The sequence below is a fragment of the Solea solea genome, chromosome 6, assembly GCF_958295425.1.
Source record: "Solea solea chromosome 6, fSolSol10.1, whole genome shotgun sequence".
NCBI classification, from domain to species: Eukaryota; Metazoa; Chordata; class Actinopteri; order Pleuronectiformes; family Soleidae; genus Solea; species Solea solea.
The window spans coordinates 27,210,269-27,231,014 of NC_081139.1; the positions used below are offsets into that span (position 1 = coordinate 27,210,269).

Below are 20,746 nucleotides of genomic sequence, written 5' to 3' on the forward strand. Positions count from 1 at the left end.
TCCAACTTCTCAGAATCTCAGAATTCTGACCTTAATCTGAGATATATGATGATAAATTGTTGGTTTCCACATGTGGCCCTAATCCACTTCCATAGTTTTAAGGCTGTTGTTAATGTTCATATTTCATATTCATGTTCTTTTTTGCTGTGTTTTGCTCTGTTCTTGCACAGGAAACAATAAAGTTTATTTGATTTGATTTATTATGTTTAAATTGATCCGGCCCACAGCAGAATCCATTTAAGAGTAAAACTCTTCCTGTCCATTCATTCATTCATCCACTCAGTCAGTCTGCTCCAGTGATCTGAAGTTACAGGACATGTAAGAGACATGTTAGTGTGAGACAGCAGTGATCTGATATAAACTTGGACATAAATTGTCCTCATGAGCTGCAGAGGGTTTAAATGATTTCCTTCCATTAAGATAATTGGGCTTGTTTTAAAAGTTTATAGGTTCAGTCTTCAACACTTTTCTTTATTTCTTCCTGCTGCTCTCACGTAAACAAAAACATCTGTTCCTAAAAGGACGTTTTCCAACAGTTACGCCGCACATCGCACCCTGTGAACGTCGCTACCTCAAACAGCCAAGTGAAGAACAAGAAGAAAATCTTTGTGAGATGGAGGACGACAAAGTCGAAACCTTTCCTACCGTCATGTGACAGCTGCAGGCGTGGCCACGTCTGGCTTGGGGATTTGGCATCTGGAATGACATTGGAGTTCACAGGTGTCAGCCACAGCAGTGGGAGGAGCCACAACATCAGGATTTGAAGAGACCCCGCCCCTCCGTTCATGACTCCTCCTGCCGTCTGAGGATGTGTCATCGCTGATCGGTCGTCGCTGATGTGGAGAGAAAGAGGGAGCTGTCGGACGGACGGACCGGTCACATCACACTGGGCCACAGCTGATTGGTGGAAAAAACAGGAAAATTAGAGATGCAAGAATTTCCGAGTTCCTAGACAGATGTTTCAAATGGAACAGATTTCCAACTCGGAAAGTCAAAGCAACCTAAAGAACCCTGACATAGGATTAATGTGAGGGTTAAGGGTTAACTGGTTATGGTTAAGGTTAGAGAATGCATGTCTTTTCGGATGAGTCGGATGTGATTTTGGTCCCGTCTGAATGTGGCGTGTCAGTAATGATTACCAGGAGATCACGGCGACATTTATCTGGGGTACAAAGGTCCAGAAAAATTACCCCAGCTAATTCTGATCCTGTGTGAATAGATCTAGATGATCTGAAGGACATCTGCAAGACATGTGCAGAACATCTATAGGACAACTCCAGAACATCTACAAGACACCTGAAGGACAACTACAGAACATCTACTAGACACCTGAAGGACATCTACAGAACATCTATAGGACAACTACAGAACATCTACAAGACATCTGCAGAACATCTATAGGACAACTACAGAACATCTACAAGACACCTGAAGGACATCTACAGAACATCTGCAGAACATCTATAGGAAACCTGAAGGACATCAACAAGACATCTACAGAACATGTATAGGACATCTGCAAAGGTCAAACATCTACAAGACATCTTAAGGATATCTACAGGACAACTAAAAGACAGTGAAAGAACATTTGTAGGACACCTGAAAGATACTTAAAAGACAACTTAAGAAAATCTAAGGGACAACTAAGGGATAGCTAAAGTGCTATGATGAATGTCCTCACTTAGAGGCTGTACAAGAATGTGTGTGTGTTTCCTGCATCCGTCGGTTTAGATTCAGATTTAAACACAAAGTGGGACAATGTCCAAAAGACACAAATAACACACATGTGCTATAAACCTGAACCACACACGCACACACACACACATACATCCGATGAATATACAGGAAGAGACAGTTTGTCCCTTGTCTGTCTCCATGTCGACGAGTCTGATGTGGTTTCCTTGAGTCAACTGTGGCGGCGAGAGACACGAGACACTGTCAAATGTCTGTTTTGTTTTCAGATGATGACTCAGCACATATTTGCTCGGGAGTGGCCGCGGTTTGTTGTTTTACCACGAAAGGAAGACAACAGCGTCTCTTCTGTCTTCTGACGAGACAAATTTATCGATGTTTGTCCAAACCTCTTCATCTTCCTCATTTTCTTTGACACCCTGTAATTGTGTCTTCATTAAAAAAACGTGTCTTTGTTGTTGAATTTGTTTTGTTTTGACTAATGTTTCCACACTTTCAGGAAATAACAAATCAGTCTGTCATTCACCAGGTTACGCTTTTAATTTTATCCCCCAGGCAACCAATTATGGGCTTTAAGGAGCAGGATATTAAAGTCTGTGATTATGCTGAATCATCCACTGTCGTCTTTTTAGAGGACACAATAAAGTAAAAACAAACTGTCATGGATTAATGACAGTGATCAATTAAAGGTGTGTTCCATTTGTAGTCTGGGAAAACTGGGAAGGAACTATGAGTCTGTCTAAAGGACATTTACAGGACAACTAAAGGACATCTATAGGACAACTAAAGGACATCTACAGGGAAATTAAGGGACATCTACAGGACAACTAAAGGACATCTACAGGGCAATTAAAGGACAACTAAAGGACATCTACAGGACCACTAAAGGACATCTACAGGACAACGAAAGGACATCTAAGGGACCACTAAAGGACATCTACAAGACCACTAAAGCACATCTACAGGACAACTTAAGGACATCTATAGGACAACTAAAGGACATCTACAGGGAAATTAAGGGACATCTACAGGACAACTAAAGGACATCTAAGAGACAACTAAAGGACAGCTAAAGGACATCTACAGGGCAATTAAGGGACATCTACAGGACAACTAAAGGACATCTACAGGGAAACTACAGGACAACTAAAGGACATCTACAGGACCCCTAAAGGACATCTACAAGACCACTAAAGCACATCTACAGGACCACTAAAGGACATCTACAGGACAACTAAAGGACATCTATAGGACAACTAAAGGACATCTACAGGGAAATTAAGGGACATCTACAGGACAACTAAAGGACATCTAAGGGACAACTAAAGGACATCTACAGGACAACTAAAGGACATCTACAGGGCAATTAAAGGACAACTAAAGGACATCTACAGGACCACTAAAGGACATCTAAGGGACCACTAAAGGACATCTACAAGACCACTAAAGCACATCTACAGGACAACTAAAGGACATCTATAGGACAACTAAAGGACATCTACAGGGCAATTAAAGGACATCTACAGGGAAATTAAGGGACATCTACAGGACAACTAAAGGACATCTAAGGGACAACTAAAGGACATCTACAGGACAACTAAAGGACATCTACAGGGCAATTAAAGGACAACTAAAGGACATCTACAGGACCACTAAAGGACATCTAAGGGACCACTAAAGGACATCTACAAGACCACTAAAGCACATCTACAGGACCACTAAAGGACATCTACAGGACAACTAAAGGACATCTACAAGACCACTAAAGGACATCTACAGGGAAATTAAGGGACATCTACAGGACAACTAAAGGACATCTAAGGTACAACTAAAGGACATCTACAGGACAACTAAAGGACATCTACAGGGCAATTAAAGGACAACTAAAGGACATCTACAGGACAACGAAAGGACATCTAAGGGACCACTAAAGGACATCTACAAGACCACTAAAGCACATCTACAGGACAACTAAAGGACATCTATAGAACAACTAAAGGACATCTACAGGGAAATTAAGGGACATCTACAGGACATCTAAGAGACAACTAAAGGACATCTACAGGGCAATTAAGGGACATCTACAGGACAACTAAAGGACATCTACAGGACAACTAAAGGACATCTACAGGAACCACTAAAGGACATCTACAGGACAACTAAAGGACATCTACAGGACCACTAAAGGACATCTACAGGACAACTAAAGGACATCTACAGGGCAACTACAGGACAACTAAAGGACATCTACAGGACAACTAAAGGACATCTACAGTCTCAATGAAAGTCTCAATTTCACACTAAACAACAATACCACATTTTTTTCAAAATAAAAGCCTCAGTGTCTGTATGGCCACACTAAACACAACCATGCAGTTTTCAAAATAAAAGTCTCAATTCCACGCTAAACCACAATACCAATTTTTTTTCAAAATAAAAGTCTCAGCGTCCGTATGTCCACACAGCTTTATTGACATTTTTTTCCAGACAGAAGGTCAGAGGTGAACGATATTGTTGAGGAAAACTGTTCCCACAATTATCAGCTCCAACAGCTCTTTGTTTTCTCTTCCTATTGCTCCGTGGGGAGAGGAAGGCGGAGCTTAACAATAAACAAACAAGAGTACAGCCTCAAAAGCCTTCACTCCTTTCAAACTACATTTTTTTTTAGTTTATTTTCAGTCAGAAATCAGACAAAAACTTGATTTCCAGTTGTTTTATTTAAAGCTGCAGAGTGAGACATCAAGCGTCACACTGACCTTTTGACCTTCAGCCTCCAGAAACTGAGCGCGCTGACACGTCAGCTCTTTGTCCGCAGCTTCTGACGCCGTTCAGGGGAAATGATTTGTTTAAATAAAAAGTCAAGAATAGAAAAGTCAAATAAAATAAATGTGGTTTGTTTACACGGTGTCACCCAACTTCCTCTTCTGGTTCTGTCATAACGACAGCCACCACTAGAGGTCACCTGACAGGAAACACAGCTATGAGTCCGTCTGTGGCGTCCATCCACACTAAAATACAACCTCACGGTCTTCAAAATAAAACTCAAGATAAAAGGCTCCAGTGTCTGTTTGCACAACCATGCAATTTTTAAAATAAAATCCTCACTTCCACACTAAAAGAAGGACCATGTAGTTTTCAAAATAAACTCCTCAGTTTGTCTTCATCTACACTAAAACACTACCTGCCGGTTTTCAAAGTAATAGTCACAGTCACAGTTTGTCCACACCTAAACACAACAATGCAGTTTTCAAAATAAAAGGTGCAATTCCACACTCAACGACAACCCATTATTTTTTTCAAAATAAAAGTGTCAGCGCCTGTGTGTCCACACTAAATCAGGACCATGTAGTTTTCAAAATAAAAGCCTCAGGTTCTCTTCATCTACAGTAAAACACTACTGTGGTTTGGGAGTTTCCGTTCTCACTAGTCCACAGTTTTCAGAATAAGAGTCTCAGTTTCTCTTCACAACTTAACACAACCAAGCACTTTTCAAAATAAAATCCCCATGTCTCCACACTAAAATGCAACCCTTTGATTTTTCAAAATAAAAGTCTTAATTTCTTTTAAGACACACTGAACTACAAGGTTTAAAAAAAAGAAAAAAGAAAAAAAAGACAAAACTCTGACTTTGGCGATCAGAGACGAGTGGATTCATGGAGATGAACTCTGATTTGTTTGTCATCGTCGTCAGTGAAGTGAGAACCTGCTGCTTTGATGAGACTGAACACACTTTTGACCTTCCTCACATAAAAAAAACCAGGCGCCCCTGAATGCCCCAGATGCCTTCATTGACCTCGAGGATCCGCGGAGAATAACTGCTAAAGGGCTTCCTTCGCTCCCGGTCGAGGGATTAAACTGTTTTATTGTGTTTGGAGGAGGACGAGGTGAAAATGAGGGTGAAAACTGAAAAATCTCATTTTAACTGCCCGCTTGATTTATCCACGCTCACAGCGACCCGATTCCATTAACCCAACATATTCTTATTTATCGCTTCACGTTCCTGGCACTTCCTCCCTTCTTTAATCCTCCTGCTGCTGATTTTCTTTCTTTTTTATTTCTCTGATACGATGATGTTTCGGTGTCCGTCATCGGCCGCGAGGAGGCGACAGCTTTACAGCCTCCCTCTCTGCCAGTGCTCTAATCCCCTCCATGATTTAATAACTCCACTCCCCCTCCCCACTGATCCCCCGTGTCGTCTTATTACGTCAACATTAAATTGAGTTAATGTCTCCCTCTGCTTTCTTACATCTTAAATCCACTGTAGGCCTTTCTCTCTTTTCATGTATCGCACTATTTCTTCGGGAGAATCCATAACTGTAATTACAAACACACACACACACATTTGTAATGATCTAAAAATATGTGGTTTTCAAAACATGACATTCAGGTCAGTAAAAAAAAAAAACTCAATTTGAATCAACTCCTGCGGTAAATGACTAAAACACAGCCACACATTTTGTCTTTCAAATTAAAGGGTCACTGTCTGTAAGTCCACACTTAAACATGACCATGCAGTTTTCAAATCAAAGGTCTCACTGTCTGTATGTCCACACTTAAACACGACCATGCAGTTTTCAAATTAAAGGTCCCACTGTCTGTATGTCCACACTTAAACACGACCATGCAGTTTTCAAATTAAAGGTCCCACTGTCTGTATGTCCACACTTAAACACGACCATGCAGTTTTCAAATTAAAGGTCTCACTGTCTGTATGTCCCAACTTTAACACGACCATGCAGTTTTCAAATTAAAGGTCTCACTGTCTGTATGTCCACACTTAAACACGACCATGCAGTTTTCAAAATAAAGGTCTCACTGTCTGTATGTCCACACTTAACACAACCCTGTAGTTTTCAAATTAAAGGTCTTACTGTCTGTATGTCCACACTTAAAGACAACCCTGCATTTTTCAAAATAAAAGCATCAGTTCAACAGCAACTATATCTCTAGTGCCTTACTAGATTTTTCTGTTTTGTTGGATTTTTGCTTATATTGTGCTTTATATAAAATTATAAAAACATTTTTGACACAGATTTACAAAAAAATGAATATATAAAGAAATAATTAATATATAAATGCACATAAGATGTATTTTTTATTTTTTTTTTATTCAGTCAAGTTATATGGATTTAGTTGTATTCACTTTTATTTCTATAGTTCCAAATGGTAAAATGAACATCAACACAAATTCGGGGCCCATTTCTGACACAGACCAAAATTTCATCTTCTACCGCTTTATCCTCCACATGAGAGTTGCTCTCTTTGTACGATCTTTGATTTTTTCTTTTATCATGCAACTGTTTCCGATTTAGCTGGATTCTTTTTTCCACCTTCATTTTTATGTTTTATCAGAAAGAAGAATCACAGCTGTTGAATGTTGAAATCGATGCTGTACTATTTATACTATTTATGGAACCTGTCTCTGCCAATGTTTTACCAGTGATGTTACATCAGAAATTTCATGTGTTCACAGTATTGCACAGAGCAGCTGTAGAAAGGTCCTTTTGTTTTAGTCAATAAAAAAAAGCAGGTGATTTGATTTATTATCACAGAATTCTTCAAACACAATGGAAAAAGATCATTTGTCTGAGATTTTGGACAGATATAGAAACACTCTGTCGTTCATGCACTGAAATAAACTCAGTCTAAACACTTGAAAATGACTGGAGTCACAATAACTGTTAGAAGTCATTGTGAACTGTCAGCAGCGGCTGACTTTAACAAAACTCCTTAATCTCTGTTTATTTCAAAGGGGTTTGGTCAACGAGGGAGAGGGCACTGCTTTTATTGAGGAGTTGATTCACATGTGGCCACAGGGGATCAACTATTGCATCAACATGAAAAATGAGCTGGACAAACAACATGCCGAGATCGTTGTGTTTCAGCTTACTGCTCGGCGTTGAGAAAGAGTCGATGTCACAGATTCTCCACAGGAGGGAAAAACAAGATTCTTGAACGTGGCACAACAACTTGAACAATGGTGAAATAGTAATGTTTTTATGCGTTCTGAAGACGTCACAAGAGAAACTGACACTTCTAAAATCTTGTATGGTTAAAGCTGACCTACGCAAGGTTTTGAATGTGAAGAAAATGTCGGCAGGCAGAAATCACGCGCTCATGATGGCGCAAGTAAAGTAAGACGACTTTGACTGAAAACACAAAGTAGTGTGAATGAAAAGTTCCAGAAGTGAACTCTGCTGCTCAAAAAACCTGGTCGTTTAGCAGTTTGAGGGTTTAATGTGGCGTTCCTTTTGTAGTCACAACAGAAACTGCTAGCATAAACACAAACTCAGAGTGTAAAGACAGAAACTCAGAGTGTAAAGACAGAAACTCTGAGCGTAAAGACAGAATCTGAGAGCGTAAAGACAGAAACTGAGAGTGTAAAGACAGAAACTCTGAGCGTAAAGACAGAATCTGAGAGCGTAAAGACAGAAACTCAGAGCGTAAAGACTGAAACTCAGAGCGTAAAGACTGAAACTCAGAGCGTAAAGACAGAAACTGAGAGTGTAAAGACAGAAACTCAGAGCGTAAAGACAGAAACTGAGAGCGTAAAGACTGAAACTCAGAGCGTAAAGACTGAAACTCAGAGCGTAAAGACAGAAACTCAGAGCGTAAAGACAGAAACTCAGAGCGTAAAGACAGAAACTCAGAGTGTAAAGACAGAAACTGAGAGCGTAAAGACAGAAACTGAGAGCGTAAAGACAGAAACTGAGAGCGTAAAGACAGAAACTGAGAGTGTAAAGACAGAAACTCTGAGCGTAAAGACAGAATCTGAGAGCGTAAAGACAGAAACTCAGAGCGTAAAGACAGAAACTGAGAGTGTAAAGACAGAAACTCTGAGCGTAAAGACAGAATCTGAGAGCGTAAAGACAGAAACTCAGAGCGTAAAGACTGAAACTCAGAGCGTAAAGACTGAAACTCAGAGCGTAAAGACAGAAACTCAGAGCGTAAAGACTGAAACTCAGAGCGTAAAGACTGAAACTCAGAGCGTAAAGACAGAATCTGAGAGCGTAAAGACAGAAACTGAGAGTGTAAAGACAGAAACTCTGAGCGTAAAGACAGAATCTGAGAGCGTAAAGACAGAAACTCAGAGCGTAAAGACTGAAACTCAGAGCGTAAAGACTGAAACTCAGAGCGTAAAGACAGAAACTGAGAGTGTAAAGACAGAAACTCAGAGCGTAAAGACAGAAACTGAGAGCGTAAAGACTGAAACTCAGAGCGTAAAGACTGAAACTCAGAGCGTAAAGACAGAAACTCAGAGCGTAAAGACAGAAACTCAGAGCGTAAAGACAGAAACTCAGAGTGTAAAGACAGAAACTGAGAGCGTAAAGACAGAAACTGAGAGCGTAAAGACAGAAACTGAGAGCGTAAAGACAGAAACTGAGAGTGTAAAGACAGAAACTCTGAGCGTAAAGACAGAATCTGAGAGCGTAAAGACAGAAACTCAGAGCGTAAAGACAGAAACTGAGAGTGTAAAGACAGAAACTCTGAGCGTAAAGACAGAATCTGAGAGCGTAAAGACAGAAACTCAGAGCGTAAAGACTGAAACTCAGAGCGTAAAGACTGAAACTCAGAGCGTAAAGACAGAAACTCAGAGCGTAAAGACTGAAACTCAGAGCGTAAAGACTGAAACTCAGAGCGTAAAGACAGAAACTCAGAGCGTAAAGACAGAAACTGAGAGTGTAAAGACAGAAACTCTGAGCGTAAAGACAGAATCTGAGAGCGTAAAGACAGAAACTCAGAGCGTAAAGACAGAAACTGAGAGTGTTAAGACAGAAACTCAGAGCGTAAAGACAGAAACTCAGAGCGTAAAGACAGAAACTGAGAGTGTAAAGACAGAAACTCTGAGCGTAAAGACAGAATCTGAGAGCGTAAAGACAGAAACTCAGAGCGTAAAGACTGAAACTCAGAGCGTAAAGACTGAAACTGAGAGCGTAAAGACAGAAACTGAGAGTGTAAAGACAGAAACTGAGAGTGTAAAGACAGAAACTGAGAGTGTAAAGACAGAAACTGAGAGCGTAAAGACAGAAACTGAGAGGTAAAGACAAGACTGAGAGCGTAAAGACAGAAACTGTTGGGACAGATGGACATAAAATGGACGACAATAGAGTATAAATGAGCTTTAACGCTGTTTGACACCAGAGAAGAAGAACAGAGGAAACAGAGTCAAGAGGTCGAGGGTCAAAATCAACATTACGTCGTTCCACAGTCGACCGAGCGACAAGAGAAGGAATCGTAGAAAAAACACGATGAATTAAGACATCTCCAAACCAAAGACGAGTGTTTTTACAGCGGGACGACCACGAGCGAGAGTCAAGACAAACAAACACTGCTGTGGGAACTGAGCTGCAGTGTGCAGGGCATTCTGGGAAGAGGAAACCATCTCTGTCCGCCTGTGTCTGATCACGGCTGCTCACGCTCTGTTATCTGCGCGAGGCCTCGAGGAAATATTCCCCCCGCTCTCTCTGGAGAGTTCTGGGAAGAGGAAAAGAGCCGACGTCATCCGTTTCCAGATGGCGGCACCAGGAAAAGAGAAGAATGGGAAAAACGGGCCCCAAAGATTCTGACACAAACACCTGCAGCTGGTTACTTGTCTCACAAACAGGCCACAAGTCATTTTCACCTTTACTTCTAGATGTGGAAACAGGAGTTTGAGCTTTCATGTCCATCATTTCATTTTTAAGAGCTTTAAAAAGACCACTGTGATTCAATTTAAGAGCTTAAATTCACAACGTATGAACCCGGTCAGCATCTTAGTAGCAGAGATATCAATATGCAGGACAATCGTCTTGTCAGGCCTTAATCCGTGACATGTTTCCGTGGAAACGCAACTTAATGGTCAAACTAAAACGAACGAGAGTAAATGGGCCCAAATTTCATATCTGTGTTCAGTCAATTTACAGTGTTCTGGACTACAAGATCATTTTTTCGCTCAAAATATCTGTCTTTTTGCTCTAAATGTATGTCTTTACACTCTAAGTTTCAGTTTTTACGCTCTGTTTCAGTTTTTAAACTCTAAGTTTCAATTTTTATGCTCTAAGTTTCAGTTTTTACACTCTAAGTTTTAGTTTTTACACTCAAATTTCAGTTTTTACCTTAAGTTTTAGTTTGTACGCTCTGTTTTAGCTTTTACACTCTAAGTTTTAGTTTTTACGCTCTGTTTTAGTTTTAACGCTCTGCTTTAACTGCACAGATATGAGCAAGAACAAACTGTAAAACAATGTTTAATCAAAAAGAACACGACATTCAGATTATCACGTCAGGAACACGGTGAACTGATAATCCAGAGTGTCTGCACAGCAAACACTGAAACAAATAACAGAATTCCTGAGGTTAGAAAAGATGAACTCATCATCAGAAATATGGTGGTGAACATATTTGTGAGGAGTTATTGCAGCTGGTGTTTCTCGTCGTGTCTGACGAGGATTAACAGTATAATTATGAGAGAGACTTTGTGGTTTGATGTGATATTAAAGCGCTCATTGTTGTTGTTTTAGTTTTTTATGGAAGAGGATTATGGAAAAATTATGGAAGTAAAGTTTGAAAATAAAAAATAAATTTTCAGATTAGAGTCAAAATTCAGAATTCTGTCCTTTTTTCTCAGAGATTAAAGTCAGAATTCTGCATTTTTTCCACAGATTAAAGTCAGAATTCTGTCTTTTTTTCTCAGAGATTAAAGAGATTGAATTTGTGAACCTGGGTCTTTTGAGTGCTGACCTCTATATGAAGCATCAGGACCTTATGAAGGCTCAAAGGCAGCGCTGTAACTCTGCGGTGAGCGATCGCCGACAGTAAGTGAGCGCTGACAAACTGCAAAAACACACGGGTCCATATGTCGAGTCGACGCTCGTAACAACCTGACATTCCACTCAGTCTGTCGGGAGCAGTGAAAAAAAAAGAAACGCGTAGATTTACACGAGAGACGAGAGACGCTCAGTGAAGACGTGTTTTATTCGTCTTCACCTCGACTTCTACGAGCTGCGAGGGTTCTGGAATGTTCAGGGTGCGGCAGGTGTTCAACAACAGAGGGGAGAAAATAACACAACTTATATTTTATACATACATATACACACAGTATATATATACATATACAGTGCCTTGTGAAAGTATCCGGCCCCCTTGAACTTTTCAACCTTTTGCCACATTTGAGGCTTCAAACATAAAGATATAAAATTGAAATTTTTTGTCAAGAATCAACAACAAGTGGGACACAATCGTGAAGTGGAACGAAATTCATTGGATAATTTATACTTTTTTAACAAATAAAAAACTGAAAAGTGGGGCGTGCAATATTATTCGGCCCCTTTACTTTCAGTGCAGCAAAATCACCCCAGAAGTTCAGTGAGGATCTCTGAATGATCCAATGTTGTCCTAAATGACTGATGATGATAAATAGAATCCACCTGTGTGTAATCAGGTCACTGTATAAATGCACCTGCTCTGTGATAGTCTCAGGATTCTGTTTAAAGCGCAGAGAGCATCATGAAGACCAAGGAACACACCAGGCAGGTCCGAGATACTGTTGTGGAGAAGTTTAAAGCTGGATTTGGATACAAAAACATTTCCCAAGCTTTAAACATTGCAAGGAGCACTGTGCAAGCAATCATATTGAAATGGAAGGAGTATCAGACCACTGCAAATCTACCAAGACCCGGCCGTCCCTCCAAACTTTCATCTTGAACAAGGAGAAGACTGATCAGAGATGCAGCCAAGAGGCCCATGATCACTCTGGATGAACTGCAGAGATCTACAGCTGAGGTGGGAGAGTCTGTCCGTAGGACAACAATCAGTCGTACACTGCACAAATCTGGCCTTTATGGAAGAGTGGCAAGAAGAAAGCCATTTCTCAAAGAAATCCATAAAAAGTCTAGTTTAATGTTTGCCACAAGCCACCTGGGAGACACACCAAACATGTGAAAGAAGGTGCTCTGGTCAGATGAAACCAAAATTGAACTTTTTGGCCACAATGCAAAACGATATGTTTGGCGTAAAAGCAACACAGCTCATCACCCTGAACACACCATCCCCATTGTCAAACATGGTGGAGGCAGCATCATTTGGGCCTGCTTTTCTTCAGCAGGGACAGGGAAGATGGTTAAAATTTATGGGAAGATGGATGGAGCCAAATACAGGACCATTCTGGAAGAAAACCTGTTGGAGTCTGCAAAAGACCTGAGACTGGGACGGAGATTTATCTTCCAACAGGACAATGATCCTAAACATAAAGCCAAATCTACAATGGAATGGTTCACAAATAAACGTATCCAGGTGTTAGAATGGCCCAGTCAAAGTCCAGACCTAATTCCAATCGAGAATCTGTGGAAAGAGCTGAAGACTGCTGTTCACAAAAGCTCTCCATCCAACCTCACTGAGCTCGAGCTGTTTTGCAAGGAAGAATGGGCAAGAATTCCAGTCTCTCGATGTGCAAAACTGATAGAGACATATCCCAAGCGACTTGCAGCTGTAATTGCAGCAAAAGGTGGCGCTACAAAGTATTAACGCAAGGGGGCCGAATAATATTGCACGCCCCACTTTTCAGTTTTTTATTTGTTAAAAAAGTTTAAATTATCCAATGAATTTCGTTCCACTTCACGATTGTGTCCCACTTGTTGTTGATTCTTGACAAAAAATTCAATTTTATATCTTTATGTTTGAAGCCTCAAATGTGGCAAAAGGTTGAAAAGTTCAAGGGGGCCGGATACTTTCACAAGGCACTGTATGTGTATATATATACACATATATACACATATGTGTGTATATATTTATATATACACACATATATAAACATGTATGTATAAATATATATTTATATATATACATATATATATATAAACACACATATATGTATATATGTGTATATATATATAAATATATATATATATATACATATATATATATATATATATATACCCTGTTGGACTCAAGTACAAAATTCACGTATATCTGTACTTTATTTATATTTCCAGCAACTTGTACTTTTACTCTAAAAGTATCACTTGTAGGTACTTTTATACACAGACTGATTTTAGGTTGTTTTTATTATAATGATTTAAATGGAACGTACCATTAAATTAGGTACATAGTGAACACACACACACACACTCTTATTAGACATCAGTGAATGGGGTAAGAAGCATCTATTCACTGACGTGGTGGGAAAACTGGGAGTAACACACACACACACACACACACGTCATTGTGTTTGTCCGTGTCTCTGTGTGTGTGTGTGTGTGTGTGTGTGTGTGTGTGTGTGTGTGTGTAGCTTAAATGTTAAGATGTTCATCCCTCTGTCATCCTCCTGTGTTTTTCTAAAGCGCTGATGTGAAAAGAAAAGCTGCGTGAATTCAGTGTGACAACTGACGATCACACTGACCACAGAGGACGGGGAGGACAGGGAGGACGGGGACAGCTGTCCATCAGTGAGAGGATGAAGACTAATGAAGCCGGGAATCAAACACACACCCTTCGAGTTGAAAGACAACTCACTGTACCACAATCTTGTCAAAAAATAAAAAAATAAAAATGTGGGAGAAAATACAGAAAATGTTCAGAAAGACTGTAAATCTGCCAAATCATAGTCAAATAAAACCTTCACTGTGTGTGTGTGTCTGCAGTGTGTGTGCGTGTGTGTGTGTCTGCAGTGTGTGCGTGCGTGTGTGTGTGTGTGTGTCTGCAGGGTGAATCTCTGATGATTAAGTATCACATGATTCACTCCCTCTGCCTCCATATCTGCCATCACTCTGACACTGAGCCCAGCTACACCCTGCACTCCTACACACGCACGCACACACACGCACGCACGCACGCACGCACGCACACACACACACACACACACACACACACACTGATCAGACGTGTCTTTGTTTATGTTGCAAAACTTTTAATTTAAAGAAAAACAAACGAAAAAAATAGTGTAATAATTATTATTATTATAATTATTATTATAATAATAATACATAAGTACGTTTTATTCTCGTCTCTTTGTCAACATTTAAAAGCACAACAGTGATTTTTGGTGAAATCCAGCTGCTCCACAGATGTGTGTCTCCAAATCATCCCAAAAACTCACAGAACAACAAACAAACACTCTTTTATGTCATTATGACACAGAGGACAAGTGTGTGTGTGTGTACGCACGCACACACACACACACACACACACACACACATACCGGACACACACAATGAAAGGCTTTGTATTTATTCATGGAAACATTTATTTGAATTTCTGTGGAACAATGAAGTCGACATAAACAACTTTATTTTAGACTATTGTTTCTATTGTGTGTGTGGGTGTGTGTGTGTGTGTGAGTGAGTGAGTGAGTGAGTGAGTGAGTGAGTGAGTGAGTGAGTGAGTGAGTGAGTGAGTGTGTGTGTGTGTGTGTGTGTGTGCGTGTGTGTGTGTGTGAGTGTGTGTGCGTGCGTGTGCGTGTGCGTGTGCTGTCTGGAGGGAAGGAAATGTTGGTTTTGGCCAAAAATCTTTATCATTGTCTCAGTTCTGATAAGAGGTTATTAATTAAAGGCAAAACAAACAGGATAATACAATAGAGACTGTTCTGATACTGTGTGTGTGTGTGTGTGTTTCAACACAATGAGCAAATAAGAAATAAGGCGGAGAAAAAGTGAGACATAATGTGACTAAATACGCAAGAAAATACTTTTGCTGGTCAATGTCGCAGTGGTCAGAGCCCTGACTGTCCCCCCTCATTCATTCATTCATTCATTCATTCATTCATTCATTCATTCATGTCGGAGGCAGTGACATTTTCTTTCTCACAGTGAACACGTCGGGTCAGTGACCCGCGAGTCCGAGTCCTGACCCAGCAGCTGATATATAAACCCTGCTCTGCTCAGCTGTCACTGAGACACTGGTGTCAGTCAGTGTGTGTGTGGGTGGTCTGATCTGTGTGTGTGTGTGTGAGAGAGATTATACTTTTCATATTCAGATTATTTGAACAGATTAAACTCACATGTTAAAACTGAAAAAGACTTAACTTTGTTGTCATTATTTTTTGAAAACAACAGCGCGTTATGCTACTACATCTCCAGTGTTTCTAGATAATTTTATTTTATAAATGTACATTTTTATAAAAAACTGTTTCTTAAAACAATAACAAAACACCTTTATTACAAAAGACCTAATATTACGACTTTATTCTCATAATATTGCATCTTTTTTCTCATAATATTGCGACTTTGTTCGGTCTGACATTTACAGAGGCAGAGACGAAACAATTAAATGGAACACACACACACACACACACACACACACACACACACACACACACAGAGGAAACAACAGAGGAGGAAGGAAAAACAACAAAACTCACACAAAACATTCTAATGACCATTTTACAACTATAAACTAACATCGCCTGGAGAGCACACACACAGACACACACACACAATAGACAAGAAACCTCGGAAATGATGAGACACACACATTCACACAGAAACTTTCCCAAACACACACACGCGCACGCACACACACAGACAGACATGCAAACACACACACAGACAGACACACACACACACACAAACAGCCCAGCACAGACAGTAAGTGTAGAACAACATTAAATCTGAGCTCATGAACGCATCGTCTCTTTATTGTGTTTCCACTGTGGTGAGAGACATCAGAGCACTGACGGGTGTGTGTGTCTGTGTGTTACATTGACCAACAGCAGGATGATGATGAAACTCAGAGAAATTCCGATGACCACTAGGTTCTGACCCGGACTGTGTGGTTGGCCACGGTTCATGTTTTCCCTCCATCATCACTTCACGTTAAACATCCCTGTGAGGACGGAGCTGGAGTTCAGGTCGTAACTCCAGGTCGACTGATCGTGAGGGCCGATAAAATAATGATTCTCTGCTGATTTCACGTTTAACGATAGAACGTGGAAACGCGACGCAGACATGGAAACACGACGCAGACATGGAAACACGGCGCAGACATGGAAACACGACGCAGACAAGGAAACACGACGCAGACCTGCAAACACGACGCAGACAAATAAACACAACGCAGACAAGGAAACACGACGCAGACATGGAAACACGACGCAGACAAGGAAACACGACACAGACATGGAAACGCAACGCAGACCTAGAAGCGCGGTGCAGACCTAGAAGCGCGGTGCAGACCTGGAAACACGCCGCAGACGTGGAAACGCGCCGCAGACGTGGAAACGTGACGCAGACCTGGAAATGCGACGCAGATGTGGAAACGCGACGCAGACGTGGAAACGCGACGCAGACGTGGAAACGCGACGCAGACGTGGAAACGCGACGCAGACGTGGAAACGCGACGCAGAAGTGGAAACACGACGCAGACAAGGAAACATGACGCAGACATGGAAACACGACACAGACATGGAAACACTCACTCATAATTATATCAGCTGTCCTCAGTGGGAATAATCAACAGTGAGACGGGGAATATGTCGGCGTACCAGAGCTGTCTCGTCAGAAGGAGACGTGACTTCATCGTCCGTGGGGGTTTTTCATAAACCGTGGTGAGAACTTTGAGGGTTTGAAAAGTCTGAATTGAGATGAATGGATGAGGTGTGTTTGTGCACAGCTGGATCAGGGCGTCAACACCGTGGGTTTTCATCGTCTAATGACACACATATACGTTCTTATACTGTACGTGGGAATTTATTCACCTTAAAGCTGCAGTACGTAACTTGTAAATATAAACCAATCTACTCACCTACCTACAAACTATGAATGTACCTATCCGTCTGTCTGTCTACCTACCTAGCCAGTTAACTGACAGGAAGTTAACTGGCCGGTTTATATTTTAGCAGAAGTTGTAAGTGAGGCTCCGTGCGGCAAGGTCTGATAGTTTTGCCTGACAGAGGCTGTCTTCGTGATGGAGGCAGCAGTGGATCAACGACTCCTGTGTGCTGTGGTGTTAAAACCACTCATTTTCTCTATGGAGTTTGGTGCGGGAGAGTGAGCGGTTCACTCATGTAATTTCACTCAATATTCCAGTCGAGTAAAGATATAAAGATAATTTAAGGGATTATTCTGGGAAACAGAGGAGATGTTGTGCCGGCTTTTCTATATATAAAACATTAAACCATATTTTATGAAGGCGTGTGCTGTGGCGTGTGTTTGCTCATGTGTGCTTGGATTGGTCCAGGCAGACGTCCAGGTCGTAAACCGCAGTTCTGTGACAACAAAATACAAATCTCTGCGAAGCTTTTATTTGACCCTTAAACCCTCGGCGTTCATAAACATCTCGTCGCGTCTCTGCTGCACGACGGAGGCTCGGTGTGCCGTTAGCGCGAATCTTAACTCGCGGGCCGGCGACCGTGATTAACGTCGCTGGAGCATTTGGCGACACTCACTGTTTTGCTGACAGAAGAGGGGACACAAGGAAAACCTGGTTTTAGCCACCTGATAAAAGACTCACGTCATTCAAATCTATGCGTACATAAGTCTACAACAACTTAAGAACACGTTCACGTCTTTATCTCACTGTGAGACAGACTTTTCCAACAGGAAACTGAAGTTTATAAACCGCTCACTCTCCCACACCAAACCCTATAGAGAAAATCAGTGATTTTAACATCACAGCACACAGGAGTTGTTGATCCACTGCTGCCTCCATCACTAAGTTCAAATGTCTTATTTAATGAGTTCGGCTTTTAAAATCCTTTGTTCAAATTCACGTCAGTGACACAAAGTGACCACACGAGGCAGCAGTAGACCAGCAGCTGCTGTATCCCCATGAACTAAAATTGCTGATTTTCTGTTTGGGGTTTGGTGTGGGAGAGTGAGTGGTTTATAAACTGCAGCAGCCAAAGGTTTAATGAGACAAGTGTTTTATTGAGTCGCTAAAATCTGCAGTTTTCTGGTGTCCCGTGTTCTGAGAGTCATCATCATGTTCAAGCTGCATGATCACAGCTGTGCTGCGTGTTATCAACAGAACAGCAGCAGTGACTACTGTGTGACACAATGACACCGAGCAAGCAGGAAGACAACAATGTAAACACACACACACAGAGCAGGAAACAGCAGTCACACGTGCAGATTGTGCAGCACAGAGTGAGTTGAACTCCAAAACAGGAAAGGAAGGGACAATTGAGGGAGGTTTACTCACAGACCGAAGGACAGAGACAGGCAGTTGACACACACACACACACACACACACACACTGATCAGACCACAGAACTACAGACGACGATGCCACAACTTTACCAACGAATAAGAACAAACACTTCTCTCTTCAGGAGAGTGGACTCAGTATATTCCAAACTCTGACGCCTCTTAGAGCCTCCTGAGAAACAACCAAGAACACCTCAAAAGTCCACAGTGTCCACCTGAAAGCACTCCTGAAACCTCCTAAATGACCATCAAGAACCCCCACAACTTCCAAATTAACCATGCAGGACTCATGATACTCTCTCAATCACGATTAAGGACTCCCAAAACCTCCTAACTGATCATAAAACCCATAGAACCTACATGTTAACCCCCCTAGAACTCCTGGATATCTTCAACGATCACCAATCACTCATTGGGTGCCCTCAATGAAACCTCAAGGACCACCAATGACTGCCCAAAATATTTTCAGGGACTCTTCAAACCTCCTTAATGACCATCAAGAACCCCTAGAACTTCCACATTAACCACCAAGGACTCATAAACCCACCTCAATAATCACCAAGGACTCCTGAAACCTCCTCAGTGATCATCAATGAGTCCTTGGTGATCACTGACGAGGTTTCAGGAGTTCAGTGACCACTATTGACTTCTAAAAAACCCTACATGACCATCAGGAACCCCTAGAACCTCCACATTAACCTGGATTATCCTCAGTGACCACAAATTACCAATATAACCTCCTAAATGACTACCAAGGACCCCTGAAACCTCAATGACCACCAATGACTCCTGAGACCTCCTCACTGATCACTGAAGACTTCTAAAAACCCTAAATGACCATCAGGAACACCTGGAACCTCCACATTAACCACCAACCACTCCTGGAATATCCTCAATAACCACCAAGGACTCATGAAACTTACTCAGTGACCCCCAATGACCCTTGAAACCTCCTAAATGACCATCAAGAACCCCTAGAATCTCAACATTAACCACCAAGAACTCCGAGAATAGTGTCAATGACTCTTGAAACCTCCTAAATGATACAGAAAACTTTCTTTTCTCTTAAAACTCTCACTGATCCCCAAAGGTCCATGATGAACCTCTGGAGTGTTCCAGTGATTATCTAAAACAAATCCCTGCAGGGTCTACTGGAAACCTTCCATGACCACACACACACACAGTTTTTATGGTTGGAAAAATAAATGAACCATGAAGTAAAAAAAAAATCCCACCAGATTTATTTATTTCTTTACTATTACTAACTGCTGCTTTAAAGAACTCGTGACGTCACACAGTACCGATGGCTGAGTATTGATTATTGAAGTTTCACGGGGTTTCCTTCTGAGCGCGCTCACACACACGCACACAAAAAGCATTTCACAATAAAACTCACTGAGCTGAAGTTGGACTCGGGAAGTCTCGGCTCTCTTCGGCACCGGGTTCTCCTGCCTCAGCGCGGACACAGAAGCGGGTCGTTCTGGCTCTGGTTCTGGTTCTGGACAGTGTCGGGTCCGGGTCTTGTTCACCTGAAGCTTCCGCACGTTATAAACAAAGTGGACACATGTGTTCAGAGCAGCGGAGACAGTGACACTCCCTCCCCCTGTCTCACCCTCTGTCTCTCACCCTGACTCACCTCCCTCTGCTGCGTTCAAGTGCTGCTCGGAATGTGATTTTTATTTTTATTTTTTTTATTAATATATTTATCCATATTTGCTTGGTTTCATATGCGTAAAGTGTGTGTGTGTGTGTAATACATGAACATTTAAATGTTTAAAAAGCAATGACGTTATATTTTAGACATTTTTTATATATTGTTTTGAGCTTAATAGTTCTGGCCATCCACACTATAACACATCCCTGCAGTTTTCAAAATAAAAGTTAAATTTCTGATTATCCACATCAAAATAAAGGCCTTGAGTTTTGTCTGTCCACACTAA

The 20,746-nt window shown here is 41.2% G+C and overlaps 1 protein-coding gene across 1 annotated transcript in view; it reads right to left on the minus strand.

Annotated features, from left to right (window-relative positions):
- Positions 1–20,432, minus strand: part of si:dkey-49n23.1 (semaphorin-3D) — a 47,275-nt gene extending 26,843 nt beyond the window's left edge. Inside the window, exons 1-2 of the mRNA XM_058631978.1 lie at positions 20,203–20,432; positions 646–897 (exon numbers count right to left, since the gene is read on the minus strand). Of these exons, the coding sequence (XP_058487961.1) occupies positions 646–817 (172 nt within the window). The 5' untranslated portion in view covers positions 818–897; positions 20,203–20,432. The remainder of the gene's footprint in view (positions 1–645; positions 898–20,202) is intronic.
- Between the last annotated feature and the right edge of the window lie 314 nt (positions 20,433–20,746).